The sequence below is a fragment of the Heliangelus exortis genome, chromosome 1 (genome assembly GCF_036169615.1).
Source record: "Heliangelus exortis chromosome 1, bHelExo1.hap1, whole genome shotgun sequence".
In the NCBI taxonomy this organism is placed as follows: Eukaryota; Metazoa; Chordata; class Aves; order Apodiformes; family Trochilidae; genus Heliangelus; species Heliangelus exortis.
Window position 1 is genome coordinate 60213567 of NC_092422.1, and position 15526 is coordinate 60229092.

Genomic DNA, 15526 nt, shown 5'->3' on the forward strand with positions numbered 1-15526 from the left:
CACAGCGCAGCTCCTCCCCGAACCGGCATGAGGAGGGGAGAACCGGCCGGGACACACCCCCGCACGTGGCGCCGGCCGTTTAACGCCTGAGTCGCGCGTGGGGGTGCGGGCGGTGTGGGTTGTGGAGTGTCCCTGCGGAGCTAATGTCGCTTGACGGGGTTTCTGGTGTGGCCGTGCTGGTTCGGCGGCACATCGGGCCTGAATAGGGGTCTGAAGGCAAAAGGTGCGGTAGCGAGGCCGCCCGCACGCTCTCTCCGTCTGTTACAAAGTAGCACAGGGGATGGGGAACGGCCGCAACGCGACTGCACCCCGGTCTTTCCTGTTCTGAAGGGCTCGGAGGGGTGGGCGCTGCTGCCGGGGCACCTAAAAGTGTGCGTGTGCGTGTGTGGGGGCGGCTGTTTTTAGGCAAGCCTGTCTCGCAGTCACCTTGAGGAGGGTATGAGTTGCTGTGTGCTCGGACAGATACTGAAGGATTTAGGGGACAGAGTTGCTGCAGAGCAGCCAGGCAGAAAGGGACCTGGGAGTCTGGATTGACAGGAAGCTGAACATGAGCCAGCAGTGTGCCCAGGTGGCCAAGAAGGCCAATGGCATCCTGGCCTCCATCAGGAACAGCGTGGCCAGCAGGTCCAGGGAAGGGATTCTGCCCCTGTACTCAGCCCTGGTGAGGCCACACCTCGAGTCCTGTGTCCAGTTCTGGGCCCCTCAGTTCAGGAAGGAGATTGAGGTGCTGGAGTGGGTCCAAAGGAGGGCAACCAGGCTGGTGAAGGGACTCGAGCACAGATCCTATGAGGAGAGGCTGAGGGAGCTGGGGCTGTTCAGCCTGGAGAAGAGGAGGCTCAGAGGAGACCTCATCACTCTCTACAACTCCCTGAAAGGAGGGGGTAGCCAGGGGGGGGTTGGTCTCTTTTCCCAGGCAACTCTCAGCAAGACAAGAGGGCACGGCCTCAAGTTGTGCTGCGGGAGGTTTAGGTTGGATATTAGAAAGAATTTCTTTACTGAGAGGGTGATCAGACATTGGAATGGGCTGCCCAGGGAAGTGGTGGATTCTCCGTCCCTGGAGATATTTAAAAAGAGACTGGATGTGGCACTCAGTGCCATGGTCTGGTAACTGCAGCGGGAGTGGATCAAGGGTTGGACTTGATGATCTCTGAGGTCCCTTCCAACCCAGCCAATTCTATGATTCTATGATCTCGGTGGAAGCAGAGTGATCGTTTATCAAAGGTCAGCCATGAAGGAGCACACCAGTCCTTCAAAATGCACCGGGTATTATGCCTTGTAGTTGTGTTAATGAGCCATTTTTATGGCTATTTAGATGGGTGTTTAAGGGGAGAAATACCTACTTCAAAATGTGCAGATTTTTTATTGTGATCTTGCAGGTACTTTGATAGTGCCTGAATTATTTTTGACATTTCATTATAAGTAATTGGTGTATTAATCTATTTACAGCTCACTGGAGAAATACCAAATAACAGCGAATTAATTATGGTGTCATGAGAGAATATCCATTATTTTAATAAAAAGAGTGTCATATTCATCAAAATGTTACTCTCAGAATAGTAATTTGTATTTTTCCAAGTCTGCTTATTGTCAATCTTTTAAAATTAAAATGACAGATCATGGCAACAGGCAGAAAGAAATTACTGCCTTTTCTCCCCCTCCCCCTCCGCATGCATTACTATACGATATATATAGTATATTATAATACCTGCAGGTACACAACTGCAGCAGGAGAAAATGGTTCCATGCTCTTACAAGGGTTCCTTGCAAGGAAGACATCTCTCTAACCAAACCACAAGAAGTTGGTTTCCCATTACTTCTCTTCTTACACTTTTTAGAAGCCCCACGGGGTGCTAAACTGATTAAATCTTCCTTACCCCACCCTCTTTAGCAGACTCTGAAATGGAGACCTATGCCTGCACTGCTGTGGTCTAACATGGGGGTTTTACACACCTTCAAGAAGAGCCTTTCTAGATAGAGCCCTTGCACTTCACTCTAAACTGTGCCATCCTGTTTTGTTCTTCCAGTCTCCAGTTATGTTGGACATCTGGAGAGAACACTATGGGAAAGCTGCTTTTTAATTTTTATTAAAAAAACCCCAAACCAAACAACAACAAAAAAACCCCGGAGAAAACAAAGTTTCATGTAATTTTTTCTTTCCTCCTATCCCCCAAAAACACATATTGTGATCCAACTCTTGGTTCATCTCAGTATTCTGTGAGGAAATTGATTTTGGAGGCTGCCCAAGGCAGATACACAAAGGGTTTTCAGGTGTGTGTGAACAGAAGACAGTGAGCTACCAGCGGCTCATTTAGCAGGAGCTTTCTGAAACTGATCCTGTTCAGTTTCAGAAAGAGAAGAAGAGAGCGTGCACCCCCGAGAGAGCTCACTGCTCCTCTGGGCTACGTATTTGACAGTGACAGTTCTACCCTTCCACCCCCATCCATTTTGGGAAACAGAATTAAGGTGTAGTTTACAAACAGGAGCGTCTTGTCAGTCTTTCATTCTGGTCTTGAATTGCAACAGCAATTGCAAAGCATCCTGATGAGTGAGTGGTTGAAGCATTAAGGAAGTTTCGAGAACAACAAGAAGAAAAAAGGTTGAGGACTTTTGCGTGTTGGTCACAGAATCAGAGAACTGTCATGGTTGGAAAAAACCTCTAAGATCACCACATCCAGCCTTCGACATTTCTCCTAGTAAAATAGATAAATTATATTTATGAATATATCACAGTGCCCCTAGACCATGTCCTGAAGTGCCTCATTTACATGTGTTTTTAAATATTTCCAGGGATGGTGATTCCACCACCTCCCTGGGCAGTCCATTCTAACTACCCTCTCAGTAAGGAAATTCTTCCTCATACCAGTCTAAACCTCCCCTGGTGCAACTTCAGCCCATTTCCTCCAGTCCTATCATTATTTACTTGTGAGAAGAGGCCAACACCCGCCTCTCTACAACCTCCTTCCATGTAGTTGTAGAGAGCAATATGGTCTCCTCTCAGCCTGTTATAATAAAGTACAAGTTGCTCCATATTTTGTGGGGAAAATATGTTTATTTGCACCTTCAATAATCTTACATAATTTTCTTAAATTCTTTATGAGTTATATGCCCTACCTATCCAGAAGGAGCCAGTAACATGATACATATTGCATGCAGATAATCTAAGACAAGTGAGCAAAACAAGAATAATTTGTGTGCTCCATATATTCTACGATTTTATTATCTTTGTAAAAGATAATGAGTTTGTCTTATTAAATAGCATTGTTTATGCAAAGCAAGATTACCAAGACATTTACCAGATGTGTTGGGACAGAGCATAACAAACTTTAAATTCCATGTTCGCTGAGAAGCTGCCTTCCAAAGGACTGTAATTAACCCATACATCAAGGCAGGGTACAAATTCTTGCTCACTATCTTTTGAATTCTGCAGGAATTTTCTTAAGAGCACGGAATGAAAAAAATTACTGTAATTCTGCAACTATGGAATGTGTTTCCAGCACACAAGAGTTGATGCTTTAAATACTTGCCACAGTAGAATCTGCCTTTCCAACAGATTCTGAAGGTCATGACCTCTTTTGTTTGTGAACCGTGCCAGTCCAGTCAGCATTCTTGCTTTGGGCTACTTTCAGGGCTTTTCTCCATGCCAAATTAGTGTAAAGGAAGGCAGGGTATGCATTTATAGTATGTTAACTATTCTTCTTTGGAAACTTAAAATATTCTCTCTGCACTGTGCAAATGAACTGTAAATAATTTCCCAAACTATGGCCATTTTATTGGGTTGGTTTTGGGTTCAGTACATTCTAACTGGAGTGGGATGGTAGAGGCTACAGAAAAAGTTAAGAAAGCATTAAAGAGGAGGCTAATCTGAATGCTTAAATGAGTAGTAGGATGCAGAACTATCCTATGTTTTTATGTCAAAACTAGTTTGTGTGTGAAGTATTTGGTTAGGTACTGAGAAATTGTATATGTATTCTTTAATTCTGGTCTTTAATTACAATAGGAAACAGAAAGGTAAGAAACTTGGTGTTCTGTTACTTGTCTGCATACCCCAGCAAGACTGTTGAAAGATAAGTGTGAAACTGAAACAAGGAAACTATCATTTTATTTGAGCTGGTAGGGTTGGGCCTCCCTAAGGCCCAACTATTTCATTGTTAACAGGACATGAAAGCCCCATTAACCACACAGGGATAGTAGCAGAGAGTGAGGAGTTATATGTACAATAGCAAGTTACTGTGAATCATGAGGCCCAGTTCTAACATTTTAAAAACTATTAGTTTGGATGTCTAGCCTAAGACTCTACCCATGCCTATATTGCCAGCACCAGAGCAGGACTCAGTGGGCTTGCTTTTGACATAATCCCTCTGTCTCTGGGGTCATGGTAGGTGGCTCTACTTCAACTCTGAGCCTCCACACAGTCCTAAAGGGCTCCTACACTGCTGATAAATACCAACTGCCCTTGCAGCAGGCTATGCCAAAGCCTTTTTGCAAAATAATCCAAGAGTAATTTGCTTCTTCAACATGAGCCACAGGACACTGCTGTGTGGCAACATTCCTGATCCACCTACACAGTGGATTGGTCTGGAGGGCAAGTGGAGCCTTTGTATCCAGCCTAAGCCCACGGCTTTAGGTCTGGCAGCCATTTGGTTGCATCCTATGAGTATGAAGGGTTTAACTTTCTCTCTCAGTGTGCCTCTAGTTCACCTACAGTCTACAGTGGGTCAGGGCTTGCATCACTCATTGAGGATGTTTGTGATATGGAAGTTTCTGTCCAGGCTTGAAATATAATGTTAACACACCTCTGGTGGATTCCAGAATTAATAGTTAACCTTATTGTAAAGATAAGGCTCTTTGTGATCTTGTTGACATAAATCATTATGAAAAACATGTAGCATATATTATGGGGTAGGATATCCATATCCTGTATGGACAGGAAAAATGACACAAGAACTCTTTCCTGTTCATGGTCTGTTTCCTAACCGGAGAAACACTGTCTTTCAATCCAAGCATGAAGCAGATTATGTACAGTAAAATAAGTGAAAAGAAAAGCAGTATCCATCTGTGCTTAAATGCTAGCTAAGAACAACTCCCTTCCCTGTGTCTATTGTTTTGAAACATGGTGCTTCTTCCACTCTGTTTTTATAATGGTTACATTCCATGTGAAATGGCTCCCTTATCTGCTAGTCAGACAAGCTGAAGGATGATTGCGACTACCCTCGAATTAACACAGCAATTCCTGTTAAAAAGTCTGTATTGAAGCAGGAATCTTCAGTCATTCCTCTGGGAGGATTTGTTTTGGTAGCTGTTAATGCAGAACTACAAACAGGCATGAAAACAGTTAACATTTTTTTATCAATATTGGTATTCAAAAATTTGTTAGAGATCAATAACAAAGTTTCTCAAATATCAAAACTTTGCAGATACACTTTATTGTAAAAGAAGAGCCAAGCAGCATCGAAGATATTGCACCTGTGTAAGAAGATTGGTAAAGTCATGCATCTGGGTGACTGGATGAAAAAAAAGCAGAGATGTATATTCAGGGCATATGTCTCATAGAGCTTTGTATGGAGCTCCATCACCAAAGTAAACAAACCCACTTGTTTGTACCAGAAGCTGGGCAATATTTTGCATTTATTTGAACTAATTCAGCTGAACATGTACAGTCTCATTCTTCAGGTGCTAGTTGGTTTACATTATGCAAAAATAAATCAAACCTCTTACCAACTTACTATTAGTTAACAAGCTCTGTATGTAAACAACTTCAAGCACTTCTCTACACAACAACTGATAAAACTAAAGGACTGCACTCTGACCTGTGCTGCTTCCTATCTGTTTTTCAGATCAGCTGAGTTGCAGCTGGGTCAAGAGTTACCTAGGTCAGTGAGAACAAAGGTGACTTTTCCAATGTGGTACAAGCACCTTGTTCTGTGGTGCCTCTACCCTTGCAGTGACTGTGCAGCTCCTTTTCAGACCACCATCAGCATTTTGCACTTCTGATAGATTCAGATATTTCAAAGGAGGAGCAAATCAGTCATCTGAGTGACCTTTTGTGCAACACCACTTATAAAATGTCACCAAGCAGCTGAGTTAAGCATGTTTTCCATTTACTGATGGCTCTTATGATACTGAATGAGGATTAGATTGACAAACTGGGCTGACTCATGTGGTTTCATGGAGCAACCTAAGAGGATGAAAACTTGTCAGAGAGCAGGCAACACCTTTTCCTCATACTGGCAATAGTAAGATAGCAAATCAGTAATCATAAACAAAAACCAAAGAAGTAGCAGAAATCTCCCCAGGCTGATAGTTAGCCTTGCTGTGATGAACAGAAGCACCTCTGCCAGATCATTTTTTCCTCAGATAGTGGGTTTGCTGAGACATTCTTTGTTTGAGGACAGGACCTTTATGTCTGTTGATCTAAAGCCCTTCAATTGCCCAGGTTTACACTAGTGTAGCAGAGGGATGTTTCTGGTGTCAGTGTTACCTGCAGGTTTTGGGGGAAACTCAATGGGTCAGAAATGGACAATGTAAATGCTACATTTAACAAGAAGCTTTTAGTTTGTTTTCAAAGTTGAGGGAAGATACTGCTGGCTTTTAGAAAAATACATTCATTTAAGATATATGGATTAAATTGGTAGCCTGAAATGGAGCGTGCATTTTGACAGCTCCTATTACTAAGTCCTTGGAATTCTCCACAGGTCAAGGAGAAAACACTCACAGTAAACATTTTCTGTGTTAAATTAGACTAAAGTAGACTAAATGAGACTAAGGGAGCTTTTGTCCTCCAGCTCTGTCATCTATGTTCTTTTCCCTCTGACATTTAGCATGTGAACCCAGTTAAACAGGAACACATTGGGTCTTTTTTTGTGTGCCAAGCTCAGTGGTGGCACTTTAAAACCAAAAAGTGGACTGGTAACAGTTGTATATAATTACAAGGGCTACAAATTGCTTTAGTTAATTTCCTTCAAGCTCAAAGCATGGCTATAGTGCTGGTACTAATGCTAAAGCAGAACTGGTCTTTATTTGATGATACTGACCAGGCCCTATTGCAACTAAGAGCCCTGCAATGGGATGGTTGGTTAATAGAAGAAGAGTGAAAAAAGGGAGGATGTAATAACATGACATGTCTAACAAACTGACTCTTGACCAGGTTGGTAACAATTTTCAGAATTCTCCAAAGGTTAACAGAAGATTATGCTATCCTTTCCAAAAGGCAACAATGAGAAAACCTTCTTGTCTTGATGCAGTAGGAAGTAGTGCTTCCACAACTGGATACATGCCTCTATGTAGCCCTTCTGCAAGTTTTATCAAATGAAGTAATGGGTGTTTGGTTTTTTTTGAAGTATTGCTTTCCTCTCAATGGCGTGTATAATGTCCAGCTTAAAATCAGAGAAAAAGAAAATAATTCTTCTTTCTGTGCTTCTATTGCGCTGTTTATACCAGACCACCTTTAAATTTTTTTATTATTATTGATTAATGTTCATACAACATACATGATGCATACATACTACATGTTCATACATCTTGTAATGCCCACAAGCTGTTGCACTCTTCCTCTCTGTTGGAAGTTGATTTGAAAATGCTGACAGCATCAACTGCAGTTTTACAAAGACATAAATTCAAAGAATGTCTGAAATATTTTTGTTAATGCTGAAAGTTACTGTCGGAGGGATGAATGAGCAGTATCCAGTGGGAATATTTTCTTCAGGGAGATGACTCTAAGTTTCCAGATAATTTGGGCACTCTCATGATAATGAAAAAACAGTGGTGTTTGAAAGGGATACTGGAATCTTAGGGGTGTAGGCATTTTGTGAAGGAACAGCAAAGTATATAAAGTGAAGCTGAAGATCACAGAGAATAATTCCCACTTCTAATAATCACAATTCCATGCGAAAAACAAGAGAGGTATCAGCCATTTTCTTCTTGTAATCTTCATCAAATTTCTCATTTTGTGCAACAGTGAAATAATTCTTCCAGTCCCCCACAGCTCCTAAAAACATCAAAGCAAAAGAAGAAAAAAGATTAATTCACCAGTATTTCCTGAAGCCAAATAGCCATGACTCACTAGATACTTGTACTTCAAGGCTTATTTCAAACTGAATGACTATTAGGAAGACAGAGTTCATGCCAGTAACAAGCCTCAGTACCTTTTCTCATGAATGGTGAAATAGAGTGATCCATTATTCCCTCAAAATCCTTAGTGTAGTTTGCCATGGGATTTTCTTTCATTATTTCAAATGAAGTGTTGTAGACTATCTTGTTTAGAACTTCCTCATTTATGTCCTTGTCCAGGAACTTCACAATTTTCTGAATTTCTTGTTTGGGATTCTGCCGAGAGAATAACATGGGATAAGATACAAAGCCAAGGAAAGCAAAGAAATCAAACATCCTACTGAAATTGAAATTGAAATTGTTTTCAGGGTGAGATGATCCGGTTATCTAAAGACTACCAATACAGCTGACATTTTATTAGAAAACTGTTTATCACAGATAGTATCCACTACATTTCCAAATTTCAGAGCTCTATAAACCAACATTCAGCCTTTTACCTCCTTCATATCTTCATAGAAGAGATAGAGAATATGGTGTTTGTCTTTTGCCTTCCACCATCCTTTTACATGGTCATACCAGGAACCCCAGAGCACTGAAAAAGGAGTAATATCATCAGCATCTATCAATGTACAAATTATATTTAGGTGTCTTTGGCACTCCTGTTTCCCTCATAACCAGTGGCAGGGCATTTCCCAGCTGGTTTTGAAACACTGTGGCCACGACTGTTGTGCTCGGTGCTTATCACAACATCTGTGCTATTAATCCCTCAGGCATACAGATGCTCAGAGCAGGATTCATCTGTGACTTTAGATGGCAACAAATGCAGATGCTTACTCCTGCATTAAAAATTTGGGCTGCCCTTGCAGTCGATGGAAAGAAACAGACATTTCATCTGGTGATTTCAACAGTGATTCAGCTGGTCAGCTGGACAAGACTGTTCTTCACTGAGAGTAGCAGGGCTGTTGCTGATTTTGCTTTTTTGTTTTATATTTTTTTTTTTGTTTTGGCTTTTTTGAAGGTTTTTTTATGTGTATTTGTTTGTTTGTTTTGAGAACGTAAAAATAGAATCACTCCTTTAGTTAGTAATAAAACCCCATGGATTCAAATAACTTACTACTGAAAAAACTTCAGTAGGTATGCTGTAGCATGTCAGGACTGGATTTCAAACCATTGCTGAAAAAAAGAAATTTTAAAGATTTTTTAAATGAACAGAATTTCATATACAATTTATTGCAATTCATCACCTTTTCCATTCATGAATTTCTCCACAAACTCATCCCAAGTTCCTGGTTCAGGCATTCCTTTATTCATTCTGTGGAAATGGTAGTATGATACCAGGTTGTCTTTTGCATTTCTCGCCACATAGATGACCTTTATTGATATGAAAAGAGAGAGGAAAAAATAGTTACATATGTTTATATAGATATTGACCATCTCCTAGTATTTCCTCTTGAAGCCTGATGGCAGGGGCTGAAGAGATTTGCTTTGAAACTGCCATTTTCTGAAGCCCAACACAGGCAACTCAGTCGTTACTTCTGTAGTTCACACAGGCTTTGAACATAAAAGCAAAAATATCTGGGGAGATTCCAGGTTTCACAAAGATTCTGGAAACCATATTAAGCCCTGGTTTGTCACTTTCCTTGCAGGTGAAGTAGGATTGAGTCCTACCTCTTTGGCCTTACCTTACAGTTTTGTTCCCAGAAGGAAGGAGGCACCAGCTGCACAGGGAGATGCGTTTTTATTGTTCGTGGAGAAGGCATAGCTTCAGCTAACTCCAGGCCTGTGGGATGTTTCATTGTGAGATGAGACTTGCTCTTTAAATTTCCCTAGCACAGCTTTTCTGCTCTAATATTTGGGATTGCGACTGTGGCCTTTCAGAAATTCACCTTGGAACAGTCATTATTTTCCAAAGCCATTACACAGCAGTGTAACATACACAATTTGCATAAGCATGTTCAGTATCTCTAAATAAATTTTAACCTATGTATTCAAAGAGGAAATGGGGAACACTGATTCGTATCTTCTTGCTTTCTTGGGTCCGTGTCTAAATCCTGCATTTCATGGATTCCTCTACTAGTATTCATCCAATTATGAACTCTAATTTATATTTACACCACCATTTCTTTCATTTGCAATATTCATTGATTGTCTTGCACTTTTCAGGTAAGAAATTTTTGTTTCTTTCTATGAAAGAAGAAGAAGAATAGACAGAATAATAGTCAGACTGACTGACTAGAGTTTGTGTATCAGATGTAAAGAGAGACTAGGAGGATGATGAAGAGTGGATTTTGAATATATATATATATGGGAGTACTTGAGTAATATTTAGAAAGGTGTTATCCCCTTCCCCCCTAGTTTCGTGACCTCTATACTTTGTTTTTATTATCATTGTCTATCATCCTATGTCACCATCTACTGTTTTTTTTTTTGCCTCTCTCCGTGTCAACACATTCTAGCTCAGAAGACAAAACGTAGCACTTCTGCAGAGATAGTCAAGTTTTAGCTTCAAAGGTGAAGACAGTCTGGCTTAAAGATTTCTGTGGAACAGGAGCCCTTGCTCCTGTTTAGGAAACTGTCTGCAAAATGGTGAGGCCTGCCCATTGCCTGAAAGCCTCAAACCTTGTTTAGATGACTAGGCTCTAGAATTTAACAGCAGTTAATCAAATCAGAGCAAAACCACTGAAATCCACCTTTTGGGAATGCATCCATGACATAAGTTTGTCTTCCATAAAGCCCCTAATCAGAGAATAGTATTCAATTGCTCCCATGTTGCCATTTTATGCATATCTGCTGCTGTTTTTGGTATGGTGAGTATCCTACACAGCTTTCCGATGCTTCTGCAGAATAGTAGGGCTTTAGGAAGCACCTAAAGTTACACCTGCCAGCCTTGCAGCAGCTTGAGTAGCATCAGGTGTTCATGTTAAAGCAACTCAGCTGCCACTTAATACAAAACGCAGTGTATAGTTGAGTGACAAAGCAAGAGGGACCTTTCTTAGGACACTTGTGGCATCAGCACTGTGTGCTTATTTTGTTTCATTTTGTCTAAGATACTTTTTTTTTTTTTTTTTTTTTTTTTTTGTATAATACTCACCTGAGTATCTTGCAGATGGAGGATTTTGGAAAGACCACTCAAGGAAAGGATGGCGTTTGCAAGTAGTGTCGCGTCTACACTTCTCAACATCTCCATTTTGTTGAATCATATCAACTATCTCCTGTGTCCATGTGGTACCTGAAAATGGCAGTGTTTAGTGGCTTCCCTCAGGGATAGCCAAGAGTCTCTTCTGATAGGGACGCAAAAGCCAGAAGTACAGAGTCCATATTAAAGGAGCAAAGAACAGCACAGAAGATGATGGGCAAAGGGGAAAGAGAGGATAAGGGAAGAAAAATTCGTGATTAGCAATACAAAAGTAATTGCCAAAGCACAGTTTCAGGGATTCTGTTTTACTAAGGCTTCTTCTTGCCAAAAGAAATAGCCTTCACCCCCACCCCAGTAATGAAAAAAATCTCTAGGATCACAGAATCACAGAATGTTAGGGGTTGGGAGAGACCTCTGGAGATCACCCAGTCCAATCCCCCTGCCAGAGCAGGTTCACCAAGAGTAGGTCTTACAGGATGGTGTCCAGGTGAGTTTTGAGTATCTTCAGAGAAGAAGACTCCACCACCTCTTTGGGCAGCTCATTCCAGTGCTTTGTTACTCTCAAAGTAAAGAAATTCCTCTTTTTGTTTAGTTGGAACATCAGTTGTTACTGATCTCCAACTAGACTATGCCACTAATGACAACCCTCTGAGCTTTATCTTTGAGCCAGTTTTTAATCCACCCCACTGTCCATTCATCTACTCTGGGATGTGTAGTCAAGCTGTGGGAAATGTAGTCAAAACCCTTACTGAAGTCAAGGTAGACAACATCCACTCCCTTCCCCCCTCATCTATCCATCCAGTCATGCCATTGTAGAAGGCTATCAGACATGACTTTCCCTTGGTGAATCCATGTTGACTGCCTCTGATTAATTTTTTCTCTCCACATGCTTTGAGGAAAAAAAAAAACCCACATTATTATTATTTGCAGATTGTATTATTTGCAGAGAGGAATGAAATTCCCTCCTCTGAGTTTTCATACATCACAAAAAATATCAAATATTTCAATATATTTTTCCTCCTGAATCGGAAAGAAAAAAAATACCTGAAATATGAGTGAGTAAAGAGTTCACACCGTTTGAAAATGTAGAGAAGTTTCAGTATTTTCAAAGTTACAAGTTGAAGGTACTGAAGGTACAATATGAAGGTACTGTCACTGCAACATTACACCTGCCTGAGCCACTGCAACCACTTGTGTTACAATATTTATTGTGTCTCTCCTGTGCCTCTCTTCCCTTAGAGTTATGATCACTGGGTTGATCACTTCTCCTCCGAGGTACCATGGCAGGTCAGCTAGAGAACACAGTAAGGGATCACTTGGAAAGCAGTGTGGGCAGGAAACCCATCCCTTCTCAGCATCATAGAATCATAGAATGCTTGTGTTGCACGTCTCTGACAGGTACAACACAAAGTTAAATGGACTCCTGACTTCATTTCTTTTCAGTTTAATCTCTGAGGGGCTTTAATCCAGGATGGGTAATCTAACATTGTTTTTCTTTCAGTATTCAGGAAACAAAAGTTTTCAGGGGTTTTTTTGGTTTTTTTTGTTTTTGTTTTTTTTTCTTTCTGGGGTGCATGTGTGTATGACAATGTTGTTTTCTTCTGCTGAAAAAAGCACTTAAAATTTCTTGCTAACTGAAGTAATTATTATTTTTTTTTTAATCATCAAATGCTTCTGAATCTGAATAGATTTAATAGATCCCTAAATAGATCACTAGATAATATATGCTTTAATTCATAGAGGATTAATACTGATGCTCTGATGAATTTGGTTATTTCCTTAAAATAATTAACTCATTTCTAGAAACCGGTACCAGTTTACACATGAAATCATTCCACAGATATAATCCATTGCTGTTCAGTCAGCTTCCATTATTTCATAGTGATGTTGCCTTTTTCTTAGGCTTTGTTCAATCAATACCGCTTGGTGGAAAATTTTTATTGTTGCCATAAATACATATGTATACAATCGAAAAAAACCCCAAACATTCCAGTATCAGTAATTAGACTCTGACCATTTGTACTTCAATAAAAATGGATGGTTGCTACTTCTGCCAAAGAAGTCAGAAGTTACCAGTCACAGCTGACAGAGGCTCATGTCTTTAAAATATGTCCATTTTGGGATTAAACAAATATTACTCACAATAGAAAAACGTGATTTCAAATTCCAACAATAAGCACTATCCCAAACCTTTCTAGATGTTTCCTACCCACACCAACCTGCTTTTGCATAGGTTGCAATGAGCAGATCATCAGGTCTGGCTTTGAACTTCTGCACTTGGTCAAACGTTCTGTGTACTGGTTCTATAAGGACAACACCTTCCAATTCAACTAATGCAGATCGGGACACTGTCTGTTCCAGACTCAATTTTTCCATTTTGTCCAGGGTCATTGAGCACTGCATGAAGAAAGAAAGGCTTGGAATTAACACAGTTGCTCTGAAAAAAAGTCAAAATTTACTCATCTATTCCTGAGGGCTCTTTTATTGATTGAGTTCCATGTCCTCTGATTTATTTGGATGTGATTTGGATCCATATCCAGGCTCTTTAAAGTTATATCTAATTTTCAGAAATGCTTGGTATATTGCTCTGGGTGGTTCTCAGCACCTCTAAAAATCGCTTTGTTTACTCAGATACAGAAAGAGAAAAAAAGCCATTATTCCCACCTTCAAACATTTTACCAAACATATTTAAGTAAAATTCTGACTGTAAGTATGTGGCCTTTGAAAGGCAAGGAAAAGTAATCAGAGGTGTGATTCAGAAGAAGGTAGAACATTAACAGCTCCCATTGAAGTCAGCATACAGGACTTAACCCTTCCTTAAAGAAAATAAACAGAAACACCGGATAATATCCATTCAGCCTCATACTCATGTAATATTTATGGAGTTTTTCTGTGTTTTGTTCCTGGTGCTTTTCACTCTTAGAACTCTTTGCTAAATATTGATATTTGTGGCAGATAAATAAACTGTACTAGATAGAATATTAACTAAAAGTTGCTAGACTTTATTTATTTTAATAGATCTAGTTAATTCTACTGCCTATTGTACACTGCTATTGTAACTACTTATTGATTTCTAGATTTCTCTCAAGGAGACCTTTTCTTAGCCATAATCTTCAGAGCTCTGGATGAAAGCAAAGTCAGGGGAAAGTTCTGCTTAGAGGGGGCTACAGAAATCCTCTCAATAAAATATCAGCCAGAAAAAAAGACATTCCCATCCCAATAGCAAACGTTGCCAAAACATTTCATTCCCTTGTTTACTCTCACTGTTTCAGTTGAGCAGAGTGAGAGGCTGGGCTGGTGGCTGTGCAGGGACCCAAGAAATTAAAAAAAACAAAACAAAAAAAAGCAGTAAGATACTTACCAGAGGGTTTTTCCCACTCTAATGTCTTCAGTCCTTGGCTGTATTGATTACTGTGCTCCGAGATAGATAGTCAAACACAGGTAGCATGAAAGCTTGGGTGGAGTTTCTCTTCCTTCTATGAGAGTGAGGAGAGCAAAGGAGGAGGCACAGCAGCAGCCAACAGCTGAACAGTTTTTCTGGCTTGGTTTGTGAACTCCTTTTTAGTTTGTGAAGGAAAAATACTTTGAATTCTCAGCTAAAGTATGATTCTTTACTGGTAACAATATTACATGGCCATCATTAGCTCCAGCAAGATTATTTTATTGTCTCTTTCATTGTCAGCTGTCCTGGAATAATTAATTTTCTTCCTAAATTTCTAAATATTTTTATTATTTGTTAATATCTAAGATCAAAAAGAATAATTAATGAATTAAGAGTAACTGGAATTGATTTTCACCCTCTAATGACCATGCTCATTTAATAGATGTCTAAGGGTCTGTTTCATTGCTGCAGCCAGCCATTTATGTTTACTAGCACTTTCTAGACAGGTTCACTTTTAATTAGCCTGGCATTGTAGAGTAAACACCACATGTTTAGTAATACTCTCTTGTAATATTAAGTCCATGCCTATCTTTAAGTCCATATGAGATACTGGGAGAAACAAGGACATGCCCCAGACTAGCCACAAGCAGCATGGTAACATTGGATGCCAAAAGTATGCCAATGACATTTTTCTACCTGGTTCATAGCAGCTGCAGAATTCCTGAAATGTTTGCTTGCATTAGGAAAAGCTGCTCTTGGGCAAAAGGTAAGTAACTGCAGCCAAACTCAAGCAAGTTTGAATAGATTGTGTTCACAGAAGAAAATTATTTTGAAACAGCATTACTGTAAAGCATTGATTCTGTCCAAGGCTGAAGGCACTTGAGCACCTTGAGTCTTCAAGGTCCTTTTTGGTCATTCTGTGGATGGTTTGGCAACATTTGTATCTCAAATGGCTCTCTGTT

At 40.1% G+C, this 15526-nt stretch overlaps 1 protein-coding gene across 1 annotated transcript; it reads right to left on the reverse strand.

The window, feature by feature from the left end:
• Positions 1–5323: 5323 nt before the first annotated feature.
• On the reverse strand, positions 5324–14665 carry LOC139796463 (sulfotransferase 1C1-like). The gene is made up of 8 exons (XM_071744517.1): positions 14544–14665; positions 13402–13579; positions 11138–11275; positions 9729–9826; positions 9291–9417; positions 8544–8638; positions 8142–8322; positions 5324–7984 (listed from the first exon to the last, which is right to left on the reverse strand). The coding sequence occupies exons 2-8, from the start codon at positions 13571–13573 to the stop codon at positions 7872–7874; spliced, it is 924 nt and encodes a 307-aa protein (XP_071600618.1). The 5' UTR covers positions 13574–13579; positions 14544–14665; the 3' UTR covers positions 5324–7871.
• Positions 14666–15526: the final 861 nt, after the last annotated feature.

Bases quoted from the DNA above. Each gene is read 5' to 3' on its own strand.
- LOC139796463 (XM_071744517.1), bottom strand. From the start codon at position 13,573: ATGACCCTGGACAAAATGGAAAAATTGAGTCTGGAACAGACAGTGTCC. The intron at 9,418-9,728 runs GTAAGGCCAAAG...ATATCAATAAAG, and splicing joins TCTGGGAACAAAACTGTAAG to GTCATCTATGTGGCGAGAAA. The intron at 8,323-8,543 runs GTAAAAGGCTGA...TTCTCTCGGCAG, and splicing joins TCTATGAAGATATGAAGGAG to AATCCCAAACAAGAAATTCA.